Source organism: Argentina anserina, chromosome 4, assembly GCF_933775445.1.
Source record: "Argentina anserina chromosome 4, drPotAnse1.1, whole genome shotgun sequence".
NCBI lineage: Eukaryota > Viridiplantae > Streptophyta > Magnoliopsida > Rosales > Rosaceae > Argentina > Argentina anserina.
The window spans coordinates 19,632,257-19,658,447 of record NC_065875.1 but is presented as its reverse complement, the minus strand read 5'-3'; the positions used below and the strand labels follow the sequence as shown (position 1 = coordinate 19,658,447).

At 36.1% G+C, this 26,191-nt stretch overlaps 2 protein-coding genes across 3 annotated transcripts; both read left to right on the top strand.

Moving 5' to 3' along the window:
- Positions 1-8,088: 8,088 nt before the first annotated feature.
- Positions 8,089-8,913, top strand: LOC126789874 (40S ribosomal protein S27-2). Its single transcript, XM_050515943.1, has 4 exons — positions 8,089-8,170; positions 8,274-8,375; positions 8,469-8,497; positions 8,622-8,913. Exons 1-4 carry the CDS (start codon positions 8,168-8,170, stop codon positions 8,746-8,748), a joined length of 261 nt encoding a protein of 86 aa, XP_050371900.1. The 5' UTR covers positions 8,089-8,167; the 3' UTR covers positions 8,749-8,913.
- Positions 8,914-9,338: 425 nt separating this feature from the next.
- On the top strand, positions 9,339-15,406 carry LOC126789846 (putative pentatricopeptide repeat-containing protein At5g13230, mitochondrial). Of its 2 annotated transcripts, XM_050515907.1 has the most exons (8): positions 9,339-11,998; positions 13,248-13,367; positions 13,566-13,651; positions 13,741-13,818; positions 14,268-14,413; positions 14,549-14,627; positions 14,709-15,210; positions 15,297-15,406. In XM_050515907.1, exon 1 carries the CDS (start codon positions 9,431-9,433, stop codon positions 11,903-11,905), a length of 2,475 nt encoding a protein of 824 aa, XP_050371864.1. In that variant the 5' UTR covers positions 9,339-9,430; the 3' UTR covers positions 11,906-11,998; positions 13,248-13,367; positions 13,566-13,651; positions 13,741-13,818; positions 14,268-14,413; positions 14,549-14,627; positions 14,709-15,210; positions 15,297-15,406. The 2 variants fall into 2 exon arrangements, with proteins under 2 accessions (XP_050371864.1, XP_050371865.1); XM_050515908.1 differs by lacking the exon at positions 14,268-14,413 and having other exon boundaries at positions 13,258-13,818.
- Positions 15,407-26,191: the final 10,785 nt, after the last annotated feature.

Here is a 26,191-nt window from a genome sequence, read left to right as displayed (position 1 = left end):
GGCGCGCTTCCGCTTCTGAAGCGCAAAGCGCGACTGCAGACAAGCTTCCGTGCTTCTCAGCCTACCATAAATCCACCGTCAAACTTGACCCAACTTGCCACAACAAACCTCTCTAAAGAAAAGAACGACCTTCTAGAAGGTTGGACCATGCCCAAGAGGGAGAGGCACCCTGAGCGGCGTTCATCAGATCTCCATCAGGAAAGTATATACTTTTTAGAACCCTTGCCCAAAAAGCATTCAGATTAGATAATAAACGCCAACATTGCTTGGCAAGCAAAGCCACATTAAACTCATGTTGATTCTTGAAATCCAAACCACCTTTGTCTTTCGCACAATTCATCAACTCCCACTTATTCTGATGAATACCATTAGTAGCCTTGTTTCCCCACCAAAAATTTGAAAGGGAAGATGAAATTTGGTTACATACTGTAATCGGAAACTTAAAGACCGTCATGGGATAAGTCGGAACAGCCAAAGCCACAGCCTTAATCTTTGTTTCTTTCCTTGCTTGAGTAAGAGTTGAAGCATGGCAACCAAAATCTTATTCGATAGTTCAATAATCTCCTGCCTTGTAGTTGGACTAAAGTAAAGTGACGACTTTTAGATATTTATAGATTGTCCTGAAGCAGTACAATACAAGTTAAGGATATTCGATAAAGTCTCACAGTTGAACAATGTAGCTTTAAGAAAAAACAGTGAGTTGTCAGCAAAGAAGAGGTGACTCACAAATGGACATGTATGAGAATTACGAACTGCATCCAAGAGATTCTGAGAGCAAAGTTTACGAATCATATAAGAGAGCACATCATTAGTCAAAATCTTATACCCAAAATTGCATAAAGCAATGGGACAGTATTGAGAGGCTGACTCCGGATTATCACCTTTTGGGATTAGAGCCAAATAGGTACAATTGAAGTGATTAGATAGGGTGTCCGAGTCCAAGGACTATGTAGCAGCTGCATGAACAATTTCTTTAACAATCTCCCAATGATTGTGATAAAAACTTCCTGAAAATTTGTCCGGCCCTAGTGCCTTAAGAGCACCTAGATCAAGAACTGCATTCTTCACCTCCTCTATTGTAATCTCTTTCGTTAGTTCTGAATTCAGTTCAGTAGAGATAGAACACTCAACAAAATCAAGCACAAAATCAACATTCTCCAACTCTGTAGCTTTATACATATCATGAAAGTAATTTGTGAAATAAGAAACAATATGAGATTCAGAGGTTAACCACTTCCCATTCTCATTCTTGATGCGCAAGATCTTGTTCCTTCTCCAATTAGAAATTGCAGTTTGATGAAAAAAGTGAGTGTTTAAATCCCCTTGAGCTAGCCAACTAATCCTGGATCGTTGTTTCTAGTACATTTCCTCTAGGTTCCAGTAATAGGCAATTTGATCTGAAGTCGTTTTAACCTCATTCCCAACCTGATCATCATCATAATCTAGCAGACTTTGTATTCTCTGGAAATTAGTAAAGACTTGTTTCCCAAAATTTGGGAAAGAATCTTTGGACCATTTCAATAGGGCTGACTTACACCGGATCAGATTAGCAAACCAAACTAACCAAGTTGAATCAATTGGGGATGATCTCCAATTACTTGTAATAACTTGAAAACAATCTGGATGAGGGTTCCACATATGTTCATACCTAAACAATTTTGAAGATAGAGATTCCTGAGGCACAGTGTCAACCATGATGGGTCTATGATCTGAGGGTAGCTTGGGTAAATGGGTGACTTGAGTTCTTGGATACTTAACATTCCAAGCAACATTCACTAGCCCGCGGTCCAGATGTTCTTTGATAATCAACTACTGTGTTGAATACAAAACCAGGTATAGTTGGGTCCATTGAACCCCAAATAAAATAGGCCAACCTTAGACAAAAAAGCTTGGAACAACTTAATTCTCCAGTTTGGTTGGGGCAAACCTCCTCATTTCTCATGAAGCCAAAGAATTTCATAAAAGTCTCCCACACAAATCCAAGGAATATTTCTAGAAAAAAATACATAGTACATGGAACGCCAAAAATTAACTTTCTGATTAGCATGAGGTGAACCATACATACATGAAACAAAACATGAAAACAAATCCGAAGCAAAACAAATGGAAGCATTAATATAATTTGCCAAACTGGTAATGCAAGTGACCTGGACATTACTATCCCAAAAAAGAGCAAGACCTCCACTACTCGTTGTCGAAGGATTTACAACATACATATTGTCATACTGCAAGTATTTCTTCCAAATTTTAGAGTTGCATCTTGCTGGTGGGTCTCCATTAAAAAGAGCATATTAGGGTTGTGTTTCTTCTTCAATTTCTTCAAATTCTTGCATGTCAGGTCAGCCCTAAGCCCTTGACAATTCCATGATAAAAGCCTAATTATCTATCTGTGATGGTAACAGACCAGCTATCACTGGAAAATGCTCATAACAGAGATCTCAGACATATATGAAGTCATCCGAACAGCAGTGATCCGCTAAGTAGGTACTTTGATTTCGAGCGGTGCCAATGGGGCTGTTAGGGAAGAAATGAATCGGTCATGAGTATTAATTAGGTATTTGATTTGGGGAGACTATGAAAGGTAAAAATCAAAGGTAGATCTGAATAGTTGGAATCAGTGAGAAAGGTCGATTGATTGATCAAGAAAGGATATGAATTGTGTGCATGACTTGATTATAACACTGAGGGGTTAAAGAAGGGTGGCCACTATGTACTGCAACTAAGCTTCCTTGGAATTGATAAGAAGGTTCGTGATAATGGTGGTGGCAACCCTCTCTTCACACGTGAACATATGGCTGGCATTGTCCCTGTGCTAATTCATTGTTACACAACTGCATTTGAGAAGTCTTGATAGTATACATGAAGTTAGTGTTGTCTCTCAAAATGTCAATTTGCTAGTATCATGTGTTAAGTCTGGGGATATAGAAACCAATCCTTGCTTTTTATTCAGTCTTGGGGTTGTGCATCATTATGAGAAATCTGTGATGCAACATTTGAGATTGCAAAAGGAACTATCATGCATTAGTGATACTTTTGTTATTGGTGATGATAGCTATGTCCCGGCTTTACTGTTTGGAGCTAACATTAGCAATAAACTTGTTATTGGAAGCTTGACTCTCCATGGCCACGAGTATCCCATCATTACTATAGTGGGAAGATAAAAAAGTATGAGGATTATTGGTGTTCATCAAGTTTGTAGTGGTCATCAGCCTTTAGCATGGTACAATTCTAATCCATGTTCAAATGATTACTCTCATATTTCATCAATTGATATTATTGGAAGCTTTTGTTATATTGTGCCAAGTAGCATTGAAGTGACTATTGTTGTCTTATTGAATATCATTGTGGTTACTGTGAGTGATTTGAGGCAGGAACTAAATAATGCATTGGGAGTTGAGGGATCATGGCTGGTCTTTCAAATACTTTTCCCTAGTTTTATCCAAGAGCTTATAAATGGATATTGGCAGCTTCAATTGCTCTTGTCTTATGTTGTTATGCTTGAAGTGGGAGAACCATTTACAACTTGGGAGTTACTACATACAAGGGTTGGAAACTGTGAAAGAGAATGTCATGGAGTTCTTACAAAAACCAATGGAATATGTGCTGCTCATGCAATCATTCCACTAGAGAATGCATACTTGGCATATGAAGAAATTAAACAGCCTTTGTTTCTAAATATCATTTTCCATGTCCTTGGTTTCTCTACATTTACATATGATAATCCTGACTTCTTATCCCATCATCTTGGTGACAATAACCTTGTTGCTCTTCATGGTATTGACAACACTATTGGATTTTTGAACACAAGTGTTATTGTGTTTACCATATCCTTTCAACTAGTCAACCTATATGTTTATGCTCTTGCTTTTGCTCGGTTGATTGAGATTTACAAGGACACTAATGACCATGAGTTAACTGATCTCATAAGACACTTCAGGCTTGAGGTCAAGCATGTTCTTTAAGCGGATGGTAATATAATAATTCTACTTTTGACATGGGCTACCTATCACTTTGGGCCTCCATAAAATGGGTCAATGGACCGGGTTGTTTTGAAAACGGGTTTTTAGGGTTTATATCACTATATAAGGCAAAGTAGTATGCTTGTAAGGATATTGATGAATATTGAATTTTAGTATTTTCTTTAGTTTCCTTTAGCTTTCATTTCCTTTTGGGTTTTGTATCAGTGGCTTTCCATGGTACGATCGTTATAGTTTATCTTCTGGTTCATCGATTATCTTATCATATCTTATCATACGATTAGTCTTGAGGTAGCGTTGAAGCAAGATCGGTTAAACTTAACTCAATAAAAAAACACATTTTACGATAGACATCAAATTAGGTATGTACAAGATCTTTCTTTCAATGTAGAAGAGAATACATCAATTATTCTTATGATCCAGAAAGGAATGAGGTTTCTTTATGCCCGCAACAAAACACGAGCAACACTATGCTAGTTCGCTCGGTTCTCACAAGGCAATAACCAAAACACTTGCAACTAAGTACAACCTAGAACAATACTTGAAATTTATACACAATGAACCAAATTCGTTGATTGAGAGTGAAGACAGAGCAGAGCATCAGTTTTAGAACACTCGAATTTTGGAAGCTTCATGGTTATTCACCAATCAGTTTTACAATTCCAAATGTTTCTCATCATTTGCTCTTCCATCCCTTAATCAATCTAAGAAAAAAAAATCAAAATTTTGAGCAAATTGCTAAATGAATCAGGATTGAAAGAGTGAGCTTGAAAAATCTGGACTAGAGAGGTGGAGACTAAAGGAAGAAGCATAGTACCATGGCTTTATATAGAGAGGCATATAAACCGAAAACCCTAACATCACCCAAACGACACCATTTACTAATACTAGCTTTCCTACACGTGCGAAGCGCTGCTCAACACACATTTTCATTCCGATTTGAATCAACTTGCAATTGCTCCACATATTTAACGAACAATTTATATAACTCAGTGAGTTTTTTTTTCATTCAATTTAGGCAAAATTACCAAAATACACCCCAAATTTGGCTAAAATTGTCAATTTGTACCCTAAACTTGTATTTGAGTCAATTTACCTCCTAAGCTTGGTAAAAATTGCCGATTTGCACCCCATCCATTAAATTTAACTGTTTTCATCCAATTTTGCGTCAAATGTTATGCACATGTGGGGTAATGTTGTCATTTTCTATTTATATTTTTCTTAAAAACAAATACAAATATTCTTTAAAAGGAGGATTATTTTTTAATCAAATTATTTATTTACATCTTTTTTCTACATACTTAACCATACTTCGAATTATATATTCAACATACCCACCCATTCAAATATAGTGTGTTGTGTATATATATATATATACATGGGGTTTTTCAGGTAAAGAGGTCCTTATCTAAGTTTAAGGTGCGGATTTTCATTTTTGACCAACTTTGCGATCGAGTTTTCACATCTCCATCGTTAAATATCTAGGTAATAACGTATAGATCATCTCCATAAAATTTCAGCCGATTCTATAACCGTTAAGGTACTCATAACTTCGATTTTCTACTCAAAATATGAACGATTCAAGTTCGGCAAATTCAATACGTCCATTAGTTTTTGATTAGTTCGATACCTTAACGATCATGAAATCGGCTAAAATTTTGTGGAGATGATCTAATACGTTATAACCTAGATATTTGACGGTGGAGATGTAAAAACTCGATCGAAAAGTTGGTCAACAATGAAAATCTGTACCTTAAGCTAAGATAAGGACCTCCTTATGTGAAAAGTCTTATATATATATATATATATATGTACACATTGTTGGAGGATGAACGAAACGAGAATAATAACGACGTAATGGAACAAAACGTAACCATTTAATTATTGATAATGAGCCTATATATAGGCATTACATAACTACAATCCCGTAGGATTCGGAGTCCTAATCTATTACAGAGACGTGAATCTATCTCTAACAGGAAACCTAATAAAGCTAAGACACACACAATGGTATAATAGTAATTCTCCCAGAACACACATTTATTTTTAATTTTCAATGTATTTATTTATATTTTTTAAATATCTTTTAACATACTATATCACGTAAAATAATAAATATATAAATCAATAACATGTTTCGAAAAAAAATTGTAACAAGTGTTCATCTTAAGTAATTTTATTAATTTATTTCATTATTAAATATAAATAAATATATAATGACAATATTGCCCCTCAAATGCATGACATGTGACTTAAAATTGGATGAAAAACATTAAATTTAACGGATATGGTGCAAATCGGCAATTTTTACCAAGTTTAAGAGGTAAATTGACTCAAATACAAGTTCAGGGTGCAAATTGACAATTATAACTAAATTTGAGGTGTAAATCGGTATTTTTACCTTCAATTTATATATAATATGGTCAGTCAATTTATATAAGTTTTAAATTTTAAAACTCATGCAGAGGATATCAACGGTAATCCCAATCAACATAAACAACTACACTTTTACTCCTATATTCTCATTGAGTTCTCTACTTATCCCCCTTTGATTTGAATATTAATCAATGATGTTTTATATTCAAGTGGCTAAAGGTAATAATAATAATACAGGGCAGAGTTTCAATTAAACCAAAAGTCCCTTATACTCTCATTCATCTCAATCTTTTTTCTCAATTACTTCACTATACAAGCATATATATATATATATGTATATATTACATTGAGGAGTTAAACTTCCTAAGTTTGTATTTCATCAGAAGAAACAAAGAAAAAAGCAGGAGGAAACGAAATACCCAAATTCTCAAAGGCAGCTGCAAATCCCAAAGGCTCTTCCTCTTTCCTTCATCTCCTCTGCATGACTGCATCTTCTTTCCTCCTATTAGCATAACCCAAACTGCAAATACATCTACACAATGAATGAATAAAGGAAGTTCTCTGTAACATAAATTCAAATGATATCTGTGGTAATCACCAACGAACAAAACCAACTCATTCATTATTTAAATACGCTCTTATATTCTCAGTTCTCATTGTCCTTCTCTAATTGTGCCCCTTTGATATCAATCACTTCTCTAATTGGACAGTTGCATACGAACTCTAACTCGATCATCGTAATCTTTTTCTTCAATTGTTCATTATGCAAGCATATATATATATAAATATATATATACAGTCCATATCCAGAGTGAAGGTTCACTCTGAAGTTTCAGAGTGAAGTTCCAATTTTGGCACACTTTTCGGTCAAATTTTTTCAGTATAAGCGATTCAATATTTAGGTATGCTATTCAAGATCATCTCTACAAAATTTCATCTAATTCGGACATCGTTGAGGTATTGAAATTAGATTAAATCAATAAATGAATTAAAACTGTTCAACGTGAACCGTTCGTGTAAATCTCAATTTTGAAAGCTCAAATCATTGTCAAATTGGATGAAACTTTATAGAGATGATCTTGAATAGCATATCTAAATATTGAATCGCTTATGGTGAAAAAATTTGACCGAAAAGTGTGCCAAAATTGAAACTTCAGTCTGAAACTTCAGAGTGAACCTTCACTCTGGATCCCTATATATATATACATAAGAAATAGGAAGTGAAAATTTAGAAATTGTAATCCATCAGAAGAAAATTAAGGAAATTACCCAAAATCTTAAGAGCAGATCCAAAGTACATTTTCTCTTTCCTTCCTCTGCACCTTCTTTCCTCCTGTTGGCAGAGCCCAAATTAAAATCGTCCTCAATCTCCCTGATGATTTTCTTCATTTATACTCTCCAATTTATCTAAACTCTACACCGTCTAAGAAAACTCACTCCCCACGTTGAAGTCTCAAATCTCTTGCGCCACCAGGGTTCTACACCGCAAGCAAAAGGAAAGAAAGGAGTGAATTAGGTTGATGTCGTTGCAGCAAACGAAGGCTACATATGTGCTTCAACCCGTCTCCAACCTCAATAAACAGTGCTGACGGTGAACGGTCGTACCCGCTTCGTTTTAGTAATATTTTAATTAATATATAAGAAGAGATCTAAACAAAAATGACGAGAATAACCTTAATTGATCGAGTGGCCCACATCGTTCTGTTCGGTTCATATAAGAAGCCCCTGCTTCGCGATTAGGTCTTCCTCTTACTCAGTTGTGTTAGGTTTTTCCTGAAGCTCCTGCCGCCGAAGCTAACAGCGATCTATTCAAGATGGTGAGCTGACTCAAATGTTCTTGTTCTTTAACGTATTGATAACCCTTTTTCCCGATCTAAAACATTTGTAGTTTTAACTGTTGTTCGGGTTTGTGGAAAATAGGTGCTTCAGAACGACATTGATTTGCTTCACCCACCGGCTGAGCTCGAGAAGAGGAAGCACAAGCTCAAGAGGCTCGTGCAGACCCCCAACTCTTTCTTCATGGTAACTACAATATACCCTTAACTCTTTTTCGCTCTGTTCAAGGAGTAATTTTTGTCTTTCAAGGAGTAATTTTTGATTTGTAAACCTGTCCAGGATGTGAAGTGCCAGGGTTGTTTCAACATGTAAGTCCATGCTAATTTTGAATCTTCAGTTTATGTTCTATTGGATACAACAAAGTTCAATTCCGTTGATGTGTTAGTTTCATTGTGTGATTTTAATGAAGCGAAAACTTTATTTGTTGTGCAGAACAACCGTGTTCAGTCACTCCCAAACTGTTGTGGTGTGTGGGAATTGCCAGACAGTGCTGTGCCAGCCGACTGGTGGCCGTGCTAGACTCACTGAGGGTTGCTCTTTCCGAAAGAAGGGAGATTGATCTGTGCTGTTCTTGCTTTTGCAAAAGGCTAGATTGTGAGGAGGGTTCTCATTTTTGTAATGGGTTCTTAGTTCTTTCTTTTATCTGTGGTTCTGTTGGTGAAATCTTCTGCACATTTGTCTTATGTGGTATTCTATGAAATGAAATTTAGTTGATGACTCTTTAGATTTGGATTATGAGACGTCTGCCTTCTATTACCAATGCTTTAATCGGAGGATTATGATCTTATTGCTATTGTTCTGTTTTTCTATTGTGGCGTTTTCTATTGTTCTGTGCTAATGGCCATATAAATGATCGGATTTTGCAAGCAAAGTCCCAACTTATTTCAAGCAAACCAACCAGACTTGTTCTCGATCATGGAGACTACTCATTTGCACGACTGTTACAAAACCTATGCTATTGTATAGTATACCGAAATACTGATTGCCGTAAACTGAATCATCAACCTTCTTCGTTCATGTTTTATTGTTTAGATTTTGCGGCCGTGAATCGAAACATACGAGTGTAGTCCCAAAGAAAGCAATACAAAATGAACAAGTTTCGATAAGAAAAACGCTGCCTGGTCATTTACAGTAATGGAAGTCATCAAACAATGGGGAGAGTCATAAACACACAACGAGCTCACACTCTGAATTTAAGTACGCCTTCCCGCTAAAGCAACTCTCTTCTGATTTTGGCGGCCATGCTCGCACTGATTTCTCTAAGAAAATTTTCCACACATTGCAAACCCATTTCTTTCTCAACCTTTCAACGATGTGGCTACGCTGCCCAATCCCTCCAACACTCGACATTCCACCCACAACTCCCCAACCCAGAATTCGACTCCCACTCCTACGCAGCCACTCTCCAACACCACATCAGAAACGCCGACTTCACTTCAGCAACGGCTCTTCACTCCCACATTGTCAAGAAAGGCGCGTGCTTGGACTTGTTCGCCCACAACATTCTCGCCAACATGTACGTCAAAGCTGGCCTGGTCGACAATGCACTCAAGGTGTTCGACGAAATGCCCCACAGAAATGTGATTTCCTTTGTCACCTTAATCCAGGGGCTTTCGGAGTCTCAGCGCTTCAATGACGCTGTGGAGCTGTTCAGCAGGTTGCATAGAGAAGGCCACGAGCTGAACCCGTTTGCGTTTACTAGCTTGTTGAAGTTGCTTGTGAAGATGGGACAGGCTGAGCTGGTTTGGACTGTCCACGCTTGTGTTTATAAGCTCGGACACGGCTGCAATGCCTTTGTTGGAACTGCTCTCATCGATGCATACTCTGTTTGCGGCGAGGTTGGGATTACTAGGGACGTGTTTGATGGGATTGTTTGCAAGGATATGGTAGCTTGGTCTGGGATGATAGGGTGTTATGCTGAGAATGGCGGTTTTGGAGAGGCCGTTGACCTCTTTTGTCAAATGAGGGTGGTTGGATTTAGGCCTAATAATTATACTTTTAGCGGTTTGCTTAAGGCCTGTCTCGGGTTAAAGGTGCTGGATCAAGGGAAGTGTGTTCATGGATATGTGATAAAATCGTGTTATGAAAAGGATTTATATGTGGGAATTTCGCTGCTTGATTTGTACACCACGTGTGGAGATGTCAATGATGCTCGGAGGGTGTTTCAAGAGGTGCCCAAAAATGAAGTGATTCCTTGGACCCTCATGGTTTCACGGTATGCTCAGAGTGACCAATGTGAAGAGGCGCTGGGCATGTTCTGTTGGATGAGGCGAGCTTTTGTTGCTCCCAATGAATTTACATATGCTAGTGTGCTGCAAGCTTGTGCAACCATGGAGAGTTTAGTTTTCGGGAAGCAAATCCATTGTCATGTACTTAAGGTTGGTCTGAACTCAGTTGTCTATGTTTCAAATGCACTCATGGATGTCTATGCTAAATGTGGACAGATGGAGAACTCGATGGAACTGTTTGTGGAATCATCGAACAGGAATGATGTGTCTTGGAACACGATGATTGTTGGTTATGTCCAGTTAGGTGATGGGGAGAAGGCGTTGACTTTGTTTTCAGATATGCTTAGATGCCAAGTGCAAGCCACAGAAGTGACGTACTCTAGTGCTCTCAGAGCTTCTGCTAGTCTAGCAGCCTTGGAACCAGGACTTCAGATTCATTCAGTGACGCTTAAAACCCTATATGACAAGGATACTGTAGTTGGTAATTCTTTGATAGACATGTATGCCAAGTGTGGGAGCATCACAGATGCTCGCTTGATGTTCGACAAGATGAAGCAGCAAGATGAAGTTTCATGGAATGCAATGATCTCGGGATATTCTATGCATGGTCTCGGTAAGCAGGCTCTAAAACTTTTTGAAATGATGAAGGAAACAAATTGCAAACCTAACAAGTTAACCTTTGTTGGTGTCCTTTCGGCATGTAGCAATGCAGGACTGTTAGACCAAGGACATGCTTATTTTAATTCTATGGTTGAGGACTACAACATTGAACCATGCATGGAGCACTATACTTGTATGGTCTGGCTACTAGGGAGGTCAGGGCAGCTTGATAAGGCTGTGAAGTTGATTGACGAAATTCCATTTAAACCTAGTGCTATGGTATGGCGTGTTTTGCTTGGAGCTTGTGTTATCCATAATGATGTTGAGCTTGGAAGAATTTCTGCCCAGCATGTGCTCGAAATGGATCCCCAAGATGAGTCTACGCATGTGTTGTTGTCAAACTTATACGCAACTGCGAAGAGGTGGGATAATGTGGCTTATGTTAGGAAAAACATGAAAAGAAAGGGAGTAAAGAAGGAGCCGGGCCTAAGTTGGATTGAGAACCAGGGTACGGTTCATTATTTCACCGTGGGCGATACTTCACATCCTGACATGAGACTGATTAGTGGTATGCTGGAATGGTTGAAAATGAGAACCTTTAAGGCAGGCCATGTTCCCAATTGTAATGTTGTTATGCTTGATGTTCATGATGATGAAAAGGTGCGCCTCTTGTGGGTACACAGTGAAAGATTAGCTCTAGCATTTGCGCTGGTTAGAACTCCAGCGGGGAGCCTCATTCGTATCATAAAAAATCTTCGGATTTGTGTGGACTGCCATGCCATGATGAAATTGATATCAAAGCTCGTGCAGCGTGAAATAATTGTTAGAGATATGAATCGGTTCCATCACTTTCAAGATGGGATTTGCTCCTGTGATGACTACTGGTGATTGCTTTTTATTGAGATTCTGGTCTTTGAAGGTGATTTCATGACGTCTTCCCGTCGCACACACAGAAATAGAATGGGATGCATTCTCTCACAGGTAATTCCATATTTATGACCAGCACCATGAGCAATACTGTGACTACATGATTTATGTAGTGTTTGAAATGTTGGCTATGCCACAGAAGTCAAAGAAGAAAACAAAAAGGATGCCATACAAAGTACAGACAAGATTATAATTTACCTGATGTGATATCTTGTGCCTCAATATAGTCCAGTTTGTAGAATTCGATACATGCACACACACAGAGATCATGCTAGAGACATTTTTTCATCAGTGCATTACACTTTTGGTGATATATATTTGGCATTCTAGCAGGGATAAACTATCCAGTTCAACCTTTTTGAATACCCTGATGAAATTTGCACCTCTATTGCTAATTGGCATTTCCCAACATTCCTTCTGGGCGCCAAATTCCAAAATGGGCAAATGAAAACCACGATATCTAATGATCTTGTTAAATGCTGTCTTGTTGATAATTCAGAATTTTTCTCTTTAACTATTATATATATTTTTATCTCTGGCACCTTCTTTGTATCCCCATTAAAATCTCTTTCTTCAGTTTGTAAGTTCAGAAGAATGAAATGAAAAAAAATATGATCCACTTTCCCTAGAGATCAGCCTCCCAATTATGGCCAAGTGAAATGATAGCATAGATTTGATTAAATGATGTCATCCGTTATCATTCTGAGGTCATGAACTCCTGTTCATATTCATCATGTTTAGCAGCACCCAGTTACATGAACTTGTAGCCATGCATTGTCCCTGTCGTTGTTACTATGCAGCTCGAGTAAATTGCACCACTTTTTATCCTTATCCAGCAAGAATAAGATTTGATCTTGGATGATCATGCACGGAACTTGAGCCTGGAATTTTATAGCTTTTTTATTTTTGTCTTTTCAGCATCTTCTTGCAAAGAAAAAATTTGTTGATACATTGCATAAATGAATATGTCATTCGTGTGGTAAGTGGTAACATAGATTTCTTTTCTCCATATGTTATATGGTCTTCAATCTAAAATATATTGGACAACATGCTTAATGGACTTGTTAATCCACCGACCTAATACAGAAGCAGTTTTTTTTAAAGCCGGAGTGGATACTTATAGTCATTCGCTATATGATTAACTGCCATCATATATCTGCTATATACTTTGCATCACATAATAGTTTTAGTCATTTGTGACATACGACACATCATATCGCACTTATAAAGTTTTTCGTATTGCACTCCAACGTATTATTCAATCAAAGTTACGATTGTGATCTTAAGTTTTTGACTTTTGAAGAATGTTGTAGGTGGTAGTGGATTAGAACAATGGTGGATTAGGCAATTCTACTGCAACTTGCTCCATGGTATCAGCACCAGGAGTCAATGTTTTTATCTGTTCCAAAGTTTATGCAAACAGGTTTGAGGCTAGGAATGGAAATGTTAGCCTTTGGGTTATAATTTCTGTTTTGATGATAGACATGCACTTCATCCCTAACTAGTCTGAACATTACTACTATAATAACATGATCTATGACATCTAGCCTCACATATTATGCATGTCCTTCAACTTGGCTGCTGCCTATATCTTAATGGCTGATCTTTGATGTCAAATCAGGGAAATGACTATACTGGCCAACCTTGTGAACATTGTGGGGGTACAAGTCTTTGTGCACATCTATATTACAAGAGCTAGTGAGCATGGTATATATCACATGTTGAAAATTTATATGGATAGTTGGTGCATAGATTTTTTGGCAAGCCTGAACCATGTTTTGTTTTGTTTATTACAGGAAGAATATTGTGGATTTGCTGCTTTTCTGTAACTAGCTGCCAATCTTCATTCTCTTCAGAGCGAAAGTATGAATCAGGTAGAAGAGTTTCTACATAAGAAAATATATCTCAAATGTCTGTACAATTAATAATATTCCGTTTCTAATCAATAATAAATAATTGCATCTCATTTGAGAGACTTGGCTCTTGAGAAAGTTGCAGTTCATCTTACTGAAAAAAAAGCTAGCTTGAAAAAGAATTGACAAGCCAACCATAAAACCCCCACTATCACTAGGACTACAAATTATTCCAATTAATGTTGAATTTCTGTTCTACTTTTGTTCTCACTGTGTTCCACTGAGACTTATTACAATTTACAATTAATACATCCAACTCCAGATGAAGCAGTGAATTAGGTTGCATAGTGGAAATCATTATCCATAACTTAAATTCCTTTAATGTTGATCATTTCCTTAATTATATCATCTATTTACTATATACATATCAAGGTGTCGTTTAAAGAATGTTGCCTTTGTATATTCACAAGGAAATTGTTTGATACTAGTAGCCTTGTTCAACACCAAATTCAATGGTTTCAACTGGCAGACCAAACAAATATTACTGAGAGAAGGGTAATGTTTTCTATTTTACCCAATGCCCTTCCAACAGAATCTCAGTGTTGACGTTGAACAAGTGAGCAGTATATTCTTGTCTTCTTTTCCAGAGTTAGTACTGCCATGGTGTATGTGTGCCTATTTTTTCTAGTTCATGCTACTGATAGTAACCATTACTTAATTTTGTTTTGTGCTTTATTCATGTATAACTAAGAGCTGGACAGAAAGGGAGTGATGGTTCATCAGCAGGTGTTAAGCAGTGTGTTCTGTTGCCAAACCAAGAGTTGATCAAGGTTCGTCTGTTTGACATCACTTAATCAAGCCTGATACTGCAGCTTCATTTTGTAAACGCTCTATTTCTCACACGTTTGTAGGGAAAGATAGTCTGACTTACAGAAGGCTAGACTTTCAGAAGATCTCATGCATCACTTCTTTGGTAATAGATTTGAATTTGGCTCCGGGAGTCTGGGTAAGCTCTCAATACCTATATTGCAATTCACACCAATTCGCCAAAATTTTTCCGCATGTCCAAAAATTAGTTGCTCACTTTTATAATTGCTTGATTCTACAGAGCAGTGAAACTTTAACGTAGTTTCCAGTTTGTATAGCTCTAAACTGAAACTTCAAGTAGCTTCACCGAAGTATTTGGCAGTGGTCACTGAAAGTCTCCATTATGCTATCATTATGTATTCTCATACTCAAATTTATGATCATCAATCTGACTAACCTATTTGATGTTTTAACAGGAGGGGCCTAAATTAACAATCCTATCTGATTACTCATTGCAGAAATCAGTTGTTTAAATCATTTCATCTTGTAAATTCAATGATAATTTGTAAGTCATAGCGTGAAGAAATTATTATCCGATGGTTGAAAGTAAGTTATCTACCATATATACTTCTAAACTCCTATATATCTGATTGTGGAGGTACGTTCTCAGTTCATCGTTATCCCTTGTACAGAAATATGGTCTTAACCTATACTTGGGCCTTGTCTCAAGTTGTACGCGAGGCCGAATCTATACACTGAGATTGCTTTGGACGCTGTCATTGATCTCTTAAGTAAACCTGAGGGACTTATTGTCAATCTTTCCAATGCGTGAAGGCTTAGTATTAACAAAACACTTACTGAATTGCTTTACAAGTTATGAAGATGGAAATAATACTTTTCCTATTCGTCAAATGCCTCGTTGGCTATTTGGGCGCTGAGCCACTAGGAAAGTTTTCAGGGTCACAAATGGTTCTTACAATTGAGCAAGTGGATGATGCTTGTGTGCAAATGAAATATAAGAGTTCTTTTATTGAAATAACTAGAATTGGACAGTGCGAAGAGAAAACTAAAAAAATCTCTAGCATGCATTAGAAGGCATGGAGAAACATGGAGGTTTTATTCAGATGGTGTGCCTGGTATAATACACCAGGAAAGGTAGATTACTAACATGCACGTACCAACCCATAACGCACCAAACCTAAAGAACAGAAAGACTGTCCCAATGAAATTGGAACTCTATTCCATTAGAAAAATGACAGTTCTCATATGTCGTTTGCCTTTTTTAAGTGGTTTGCTAGTTTCCCTATTGGATCGTGTTTAATGTTACTTCATCGAAGTGAGGATAAACAAGAAAATTATACTTCTATTCGATTAAACGACATTCGATCGCCATCAATCAATTAATTTGATTTCTTAGTCAATTTCAACTTCTCTACAAAACTACACTTGATAAAACTTGGCTTTATGTGTGCTCTTAAATTTGGAACTTTGGCAAAAGTACAAAAACTTCAACGATAGTGTCATCAAAATGAAAGTATTGATGAAATTAAATTTTGATTAACATTGTCCAACATGCAAGTGCTATATGAAGATATCGAGAACATTGTTTGTGATATTATGGGCAATTATCAAAACTATATATGTATGCTTCAATTAGGAACATGCAGTAACCTTTACGATGGACTATGGAACCTAATCAAACAAGAATTAATCATCATAAAACATCATATAGATATGTTTTATCCACAATAACATGAACACGAACATGAACCCGAACACGTACATGTTGTCTTATATGACAATTGACATGTGCACTCATCATATTTATTACTACTCTTCCACTCGTTTTTATTTGTAGTAATTTGTACTCCCTCCTAGTGAGGAATTATTATAAAGCCTAGAGCTAGCTAAGCTAGTTGTTTATTATTCATGTAGGCAAGCACGACATACACGACATAACGTGTTTTGAACCATGCCAGCAACACATGAATTTTGTGTTGAGCGCCTGAGCCACCTCGCTCTATCTTTTTCATGATTCCCCTGCATACCACGAAAGAAGAAGTGATCAAAATCTTTAACAGTCGAGATGATTTTTGTTTAGGCAGTTGAGCTGAGTTGATTGATAAATATACGAGCTATCTTGTCAAGATCTTTTAGTGAAAATACACGAAAGACAGAGAGAGATAAAGAGAAAGAGAGATGCAAAAAGCTAATATGATCATGATGATCATTTGTAATTTTCAGTGGCCGGGCCGCCGAGCATTGATCCATCTCATCATCTGTTGAATGACTTGAATCATCGAAATCGAACTAGTAGCTATTCACGTAATCACGTTCCCATTACCAGTTAATTGTTTAGATCGATCACAACTTTCTATCGCTAATCAAACGTCCACGTGACTCAACCATGACAATGCAAAGCATTAACTCCCTCATCTTTTACAACCTTGTATATTTGTTTTCAAATGAAGCTCAATAGCTACGCAGCTAATATAAAAGATTAGGGTTTGCTGCAGAGAGAATATACATCCATTAAACTTATAAAATTCTGGTACGTAATGATGATAAGCTGGGTTTAGAGTCAGTAAGCAATCAGAGGACCATGAAACAGAGAGCTTTAACATCTAAAATACATATATAATATATCACAGGTCAATATCCCCAGATTAGGTATATTTATTAATATCCCCTGGAATTTCTCAGCAATATTTACTACTATTATTATTCCTTTATCAAGAAGAAAGAAGAAGAAGATGATGATGATGGCTGGCGGGAATAGAAAATGAGCTAGAGAGGGAGGGAGAGAATGTTGGGGGCATCGGTGGGTCCCAGAGAGGAGAGCCCCCCACGAAGTCCGGCTTTGCACGCGCAGTCAGGAAGGTGGGGACCACGGATTGCAGTCCACGCCTCTGTCCATGCAAAAATTTATTTTCTGAAAAATATTTAAAAAAAAAACAGAAATTACAAAAAGGAATAAAAGAAGGCGTGGAAATTTATGGCCCCCATAGAGAGAGGAGAGAGTGCGTTGTGTCGGGAATATATCGAGGGCATACGCTGTTAGCGTGAACCAGCATGCACCCTATTGACAGATTCTTCCCTCTTCGACTTGCGCATGCTGCATTTGCATGGCTATGGTTGCCTTTTTTAGTCTTAATAATTATTATAACAAAACACGACGTCGTGTAAAAAAAAGAAGAGAATAAGGAGGGGGAAAAAGAAGGAGAATGAAAACGAAATCTGTGTCGACGGTGTCGTTTAGCTTAGCTCAGTTAGCCGAACATAATAAGGAAATGCATGCATTGAGATGGACTGATGGACATGGTGGTCGGTCTGTGTAATTGAGAGAGAGAGATTTACAATAATAGAGCCAAGGTTGTGAGGGCTATAATGTATCCAAACCTACCTCACGAGATAGCTCAGGCTCTACTACTTTTGATCTCGAATTTTGGGGCGTATATACAGATAACAGATCTGATATATCATCAAGTAATTAGTGATGTGAATCTGTGATTGCATCATTTTCTGTTGTGAAAGGAACGTCTGTATATACCTAACGTAAAGCTTTAAGAATGCGAAAATACTTCAGAGCTTCAGCGTGTTTACAATGTATATACTAATACTGTAGCAACAGTGGCATGGTCTGTGGATACAGGATATGTATGTGCGGAGGTCAACTCCATTTCCAGTGTATAATGTAATGATGCTTACCCTTGATCTAGCACGCCTGATTGTAAACGCTCGTGACATTGACTTGATGCACCGGGAAGATTTTGCTCGCCTTTAACGTTTTCTTTGTCTTTGGTAAAACATAGCGCTGAAGGAACTCAGAACTAACCGATCCAAGATCGATGCCAAAAATAAACCAAACTAATGCAGGATATATGTGCGCGTCATTCTCAGTGATCACAACGTCTAAATATGAAGAGCTGAGTTATACTGTGAGAAAAAGAAATTCAGTAGAATACGTATGAGTTCACGATTCATCACAAAATATATATGATCGCATTCATCGATCGACTGAATTCACAAGAATTATAAACGATCGTCAATTGCAATAAACAGAATCAATGATTATAGAAATGTTTCATGACACATACTTTAGGATGTGCGCAACACATTTGTATAGGAGCTGGCTAGCAGCCAAGAAAACTACCATCATATATGAGTAAAGCAAAAGGAAAGCGAAAAGGTTTGATTGCCTTCAAAGGCCGTTAATTGACATGCAAAAGTTTGAATAAATAGTATGTTCGTCATCCTATCTATATGGATTCGTATATTGTATTCCGTTGTTACAGTATTCTTGGATAACTTCAATTAATTATGTGCTTCAGTTATCGCGGGAAATATAACTTGACAATTAAAATACCGGAGCCGAAATATTGCAAAGTGATGTCCTAATTGATATGTTTGAGGTTTGATGCAGACTAATCTCTAAGGTTTGAAATTTGAATGCTGGCAAGCAGCATGTCTCGGAAAACTTTTTCCTTATTCTCGTTCTTGTTCAGACTTCAGAGAGAGAAAGAGTGCTGGGGAAAAAAAGAAAAAGAAAACGCAAAGGTGATGATGTCCAAGTCAATTTGAGTGTAATTGCAAGCACATTTTGGTAGTAAAACTATTATTCAGTACAGAAAGTGGTGTAGGTTTTGTAAATAAAGAAAGCCAGATTCTGAAAACCCAGCCGGCCAAGGAAAAAGAGCAAGTATTAATCGTATATAAAGGAGAGAGTCGGGAAATGATGAGGTTTATGTGACGATTGTGAGTGGGAAGCTAGCAGTGAAAAGGTAATAAGAAAAAGATATAAAAACACAAATAAAAATAGAATATCTACGCCAACCGGTAACAGGGCTGTATATTATATAATTATTTACAAGTAACTGAACAAAATGATCACACTGATGATAATTTAATTTAATTAAATTACCACATTAATAATAAAATTATTAAATTTATTTTACAATATTATTGAAAAAAAATATCATCTTTACTACAACTTATTAAAAAACTTACAAAATGTTACAAGTGAATGAAGTGATTACCTATAATTATCTAAATAACAATTTATTTAATAACGATTTGGTATCATATAATATACATGAGGTACTTATGAAAATTCCGAATACTAGGCTCGGTACATGTGGAGAGCTGCTTGCGCGCTGTATCAGTTTGTGCTAGTTATTAGTTAATTTGGTTTGATCACTGTCGATTATTCTCTTTTTATTCGTAGTTAATTAAGTCCCATGCATGTGTGCTTTGATCAAATCACCAAGCGTGCTCTGTATGTTCTGATGACTGATCCCTCACATATGAAAGTAAAACATCAGCAGCTCTCTGTTTTATTGAGTTACTGATCAGTATCATCATATTTGGTTATTAATTTTGATAGCTATTTTAGTACAAATCAGTTGCATAATCAATAAGCTAGTCAAGGCAACCCGCAACAGACCTTTTTATTCCATGCTTAATTTTATTATTTTGATTAGTAATGAGCTCGCAGCGCCCTCGCACTATATATATATATATATATATATATATATATATATATATATATATATAATTTCTATCCAGAGTGAAGCTTCACTCTTAAATTTCAGAGTGAAGTTTCAATTTTGTCACACTTTTCGGTCAAATTTTTTCACCATAAGCAATTCAATATTTAGGTATGCTATTCAAGATCATCTCTACAAAGTTTCATCCAATTTGACAATGATTTGAACTTTCAAAATTGATATTTACACGAACGGTTCACGTTGAACAGTTTTAATTCATTCATTGATTTAATCTAATTTTAATACTTTAACGATGTCCAAATTAGATGAAATTTTGTAGAGATGATCTTGAATAGCATACCTAAATATTGAATTGCTTATAGTGAAAAAAATTTGACCGAAAAGTGTGACAAAATTGGAACTTCACTCTGAAATTTCAGAGTGAAGCTTCACTCTGGATAGAGATTGTATATATATATATAGTCTTTATCTAGAGTGAAGCTTCACTCTGAAATTACAGAGTGAAGTTCCAATTTTGACATACTTTTCGGTCAATTTTTTTCATCATAAGCAATTCAATATTTTAGGTATGTTATTCAAGATCATCTCTACAAAGTTTCATCCAATTTGACAATGGTTTGAGTTTTCAAAATTGAGATTTACACGAACGGTTCACGTTGAACAGTTTTAATTCATTCATTGATGTAATCTAATTTCAATACCTTAACGATGTCCGAATTAGATGAAATTTTGTACAGATGATCTTGAATAGCATACCTAAATATTGAATCGCTTATGGTGAAAAATTTTGACCGAAAAGTGTGCCAAAATTGGAACTTCACTCTGTAATTTCAGAGTGAAGCTTCACTCTGGATAGAGACTATATATAGCTTCACTCTGAAATTACAGAGTGAAGTTCCAATTTTGACACACTTTTCGGTCATTTTTTTTTCACCATAAGCAATTCAATATTTAGGTATGTTATTCAAGATCATCTCTACAAAGTTTCATCCAATTTGACAATGATTTGAGCTTTCAAAATTGAGATTTACACGAACGGTTCACGTTGAACAATTTTAATTCATTCATTGATTTAATCTAATTTTAATACCTTAACGATGTCCAAATTAGATGAAATTTTGTACATATGATCTTGAATAACATACCTAAATAACATACCTAAAAAAATGACCGATAAAATTGGTCCCCCCCCTACCACAAAGAAAAGGAAATCTTGAATATGAATCGGGAGAACGAGGATCAATGTCCTGTATACGTGAGAGGGTTTGCTTCCGGGACATGCAATGCAAAGTGGTAAATCCAAAACGGAGGAATTTATAGAAAGTTGGCCCCCTTTTCACGATGGAATGGGAATGGATTTATACAAGGAATGAATATTTGTGAATAAAATGATCGATAGCCCTTGCCCCATAGGGCCACATCCCATTTACAAAAGGCATCTCCTCGATCGCACAAGACAATGATACATGATTGTTTGTATCCACTAGGCACCAAAAAAATTATAGAGATCGAATACTACTACTACTACACAACCCTAGCTTGCTATTATCTTTTCTCTGGATGACTAGTCTTTGTCACCAGATTGCGAAAGAAAGGATGTTGTATGCTTTTTGTGCTCTGTTTTGTTTTTTGTTGCAAAGGGAATTAAGGTCAAGAAAAAAAAACAAAAAGACTAAATATTAAAACAGATTCATGTGTGCCTATATTTAGCATTATTTGTCAGATCGTCCAAGAAAACCTGCGCAACATGGTCAGGGGATTAACAAACTCAATCAGCTCTAACTCATGAGAAGTATTATTTTTGACTAAGACATCATCAACCATATTACACTCTCTAAAAATATTATAGAGTTTCAGATTGTGTAGTTTAGAAAATCATAGAAACATAACTAACAACCATGAGACTGTTTTGTGCGATGAGTACAGAGACACAGACATATAGAGATCTAATTTCAAAAGTTTCAACAGTAGGGATGCAACATTATAAAAGCACACAGTAACTAGCACGATGAATACAATGTCAATATGATGTGTTAACCTAAATGAGAAGTAATAAAACTGAGTCTTCCATAAGAGTGATAAGACCCATCGAGCTTGAGCCGACATAGGTGCGTAGTGAGAGAGAAAACTTAGGGAACCTAGGCCGCTAACATTGCGCGCGCTTCTATCAACAATCAAGCTGGTTTGAAAATATTCTTTTGATTTTATTGATACTCAATACATGGTTCATGATAACTTATTCTAATTTAGGTGATTATAAGTTCAATTGCGTATACCAGTGAGGCCGTGAGTGTGGGTATTGTAGGGTTTATAAAGCACTGATCTCTGTTTCTCTATACTCTTAGGTCGGCCCAGAAAAGCTTGGCTGCAGTAGTACTTCGTTCGCTAGTCAATCGTCCTGTACTAGCATATAAGATATACACATATCTATCTTAATTAGTGAGTCTTCTTTCTTTACTTTACGCATACTAGAAGCGAACTCTCCGAGGAGACAAATTCAATGTTCGGCTTCTGGCCAGAATTCTATGTCGAACTTTAAAGGGTTTTTTCACCCATAACTACAATTGAGTAGCAATATTTATGAATAGCAAAACTTAGATATATTATACCATGCGTTCCAAAATAAGGGTAACATCCCATTTAACGATCTAAAATTTGAAGCTCTAATACCCCTCAAAGATGAAAAAATAACAAAAATGTCATTTTTTATATACTTGGCCAGTCTCAAAAAATAGTTTCATTTCCAAATCGTAGAACCAAATCAAAGAGTTGTAGAGGCTGATTTCTGAAGATCAGTGGCCTCGGAAGCGCAGCAGAGCATGGTGGAGTCTTGTTTCTGAGGATCAATGGCCTTGGAAGTGTGGTGGAGTCTTGAGATATGAGGTTGAGTGACCTTAGCACGCAGGGGAGGCTGATTTCAGAGGTTCAATGACCTTGGTACGCGACGGAGCACGGCAGAGTCATGATTATGAGGATCAATGGTCTTGGAAGCGGGGCAGAGGGCGGCATAGTATTGTTTCTAAGGATGAGTGGCCTTGGAAGCGCAACAGAGTCTTGAGATATGAGGTTAAGTGGTCTTGGATTGCGGCGGAGGGTGGGGGAGGCTGATTTCTGACGTTAATGGCCTTGAAAGCGCGGCGGAGCACTGCGGAGTCTTGTTTCTAAGGTTTAGTGGCTTTGAAAGCACAGTGGAGGGCGATAGGGTAATGAGATCTGAAGGCCAGTAGCATTAATTGTACTTAATTTCGACTGTTCGCCTTTAATTCGTGGTTTATGTTGTTATTGAGGTTCAGTGGCTTTATATGTGCTTGATTTTTATTGTTTTGCCTGTATTGTATCATTTCATGAAAAATCCGAAAAGTTATTGAGGTTTAGTATCACTATTGCTATGCAATTAAATATTAGTAATGTTGGAAAAGATTTTCAGTTGCTTATTTGTAAGAGATACCATAGGTTAATGTTATTGAAATTCAGTATTATTATGACTACTTGATCATTTTTGCGTTTAATCTATGTATAAGATGGGCAAGTATATGAATACTTCTAAAGCTACTGACATTTAATAAGGGAGGTAGATCAAATTTTATAGAGAGAGTTTGTTACAAGTTAATCCATTGAACATTAATAACAAAATTAGAACATTCTTATAGAGGTTTAGTACCAAAAAATTGATTAGGTGAAAGGCTAACATGTAGGTACCAACTTTGTTGGATGTTCATGTCTTTTAGGCTGTGATGCATTTGTTGACCAATTGAGTATTTTTATGTTGCTGAGACTGTAATTGGCTTTTGTGATTGATAAAATGCCACCAATGAGATTTGTATTCTCTTGCTACTGAACCTCAGTAACATAATGAGTAATTGACTTTCATTAGCACTCAGGCACAATTAGTAAATGCTTATGTTTTAATGATGTAGTATGAAATAAAAATGCACGAGTGGTATATCAAATGTGCTGTTTTGCATTATATGTGTGTTTATCTCTTAAAATGATGAATTAGTATTGTTATTTAGGGTCATAAGCGTTATAATACTACGATTGTAATTGTACTGAGTGTCAGGAAAACACTTATTTAGGGTTTAGGGTTTAGAAATACTTAAAGTTATTCAGGTTCATTGGTTTAGGATTTGATGTGTTTTTATGTGAGATGTTGCTTTAAATTGATAGTTGAGGTTTAGTGGCCTTGGAAGATTGAGATCTGAGACTAAGTAGCATTAGCAGTAGGTACCTTTTACTATTTATTATTAATTCTTGATTTTATGTTTTTTTATTATGGCTCATTAGCATTTGAGATGTATTATTTTCATTTATTTTTGTCTCTTATGGTTCCATTTCAAATTAAATCACCAAAATTATTGAGGTTCAGTAGCTTATTAAGAGTCAGTGGTTTATAATGTGTTGGTATTCATGTGTTTTTACCTTTAATTAATAGTTTGATGTTGTTATTGAGATTTAGTAGCACTAGAGGTACATTATTTCTATTTTGTTTGTCTCATATTGTAACTTTTCTTGATCAATCCCAAAAGTTATTGTGGTTACCATTGTTTTGCTATGTGGGCTGTGAAATTGTTTTAATTGTGTCTCATGATTTGCTATTGAAATCAATGGTGTTGTTAGCTATTGAGCCTTAATATCATTATTTTATTATTCACGTTGTGAATTGCTTTGATTGTGTATATTATTTATTATTGAATATAAGTAATGTTGCATGTTATTGAGCATTAGTAGCTTTATAAGAACTCATGCATATATCTGTCAAACTTACTCTAAGTACGCATATATGCATATCTTATAGTACATATTGTACCTCAATAGCATTTTGTCCAGAAGGGTGGTGAATCGCGGCGGAGAGTAGAGATATGAGTCTCAGTAGCATTAGTGGTACACAATTCAATTAATATGCTTTTGTTTCTTAGTTTACTGTAGCCATTGAAGCTCAGTGCATCAGAGGTTCTTGATTTCCATCTTTTTACATTAAATGATACTATTTCTATAAAAAAATCTTAAAATCATTGAGGTTTAATAGCTTATTGAGAGTCAATGGCTTTTTATGTGTTGGTATTCAAGACCGTTTGCCTTTAATTCGTTGGTTACTGTACATATTGAAGCTCACTGGAATTAGAAGCGTGAAAGAGGTTGATTTGAGGTTGAGTGGCATTAGGAGCACAACATATGTTGATTTATAAGCCTTAGTAGCATTAAAAATGGAGTATAGGGCCATGGAGGTTGAAATTTGATGCTCAAAAACATTTGAAGTGTGACGGAGCAGAAAAATTGATATGAACCACATACGATGCAGAAAAATGCATTAAGAATATGTAAATGAAGAATTTGTCTAGTTATTATATTATAGTGGACACAAATGAATAAGGATATTTTTGTAATTTAATAGTTAACAGAAGTTAATCAAAAATTGTGTCAATTGTTTAGCGTGTGACCGCATGGAAAAACATAAAACATGGCTAATTATTGGTAAATATTGACATAAAACTGTAGTTAATGGTAATTAAGTAAACTTTAAATGATTACTAATCCCTCATACCTGCTTTATTCTAATTGCATAGGCTAGGCGAAATATTAATGGTATGATATCCCTAAAGATTAATTAATTAATTAATTAATTAAGGTCTATTACTCTATTTATCTCATAATCTCAATAATAACTAAACTCTAAATCGAGCAAAGTTATACACAGATTGTGTTTATGGGCTATGATACCGTGAAGGCTACCATGCATTATATAAAACTAAGGCATAAAAGTGAAAGGAAACCAGAGAACTTAGGGGTTGTTTCAATATCTTGAGGTATAAGTAACATACCCTCAATTATAATTTTTTGAACAAAAATTACAATTTAATGAACTAAATTTACAACATTAAGAACAAACAACATGCGTTTTTTATATTTATAAATAACTAAACAAATTTACCACACTGACAACCATTTTTCCATAATTTTGTAAAATGTTATAAGTGAAGTATTACAACTAGGGTACCCTTATAACAAATATAACTATATTTACTCAAAACATTTCCTTATTTACCACAATGACAACAAATTTGTTGTGATATCAGTAAATG

Coding starts and splice junctions, on each gene's coding strand:
- LOC126789874 (XM_050515943.1), top strand. Junction 8,376..8,468: donor CCCCCAACTCTTTCTTCATG/GTAACTACAATA, acceptor AAACCTGTCCAG/GATGTGAAGTGCCAGGGTTG. Junction 8,498..8,621: donor TGCCAGGGTTGTTTCAACAT/GTAAGTCCATGC, acceptor TTTGTTGTGCAG/AACAACCGTGTTCAGTCACT.
- LOC126789846 (XM_050515908.1), top strand. CDS start 9,431: ATGCTCGCACTGATTTCTCTAAGAAAATTTTCCACACATTGCAAACCC.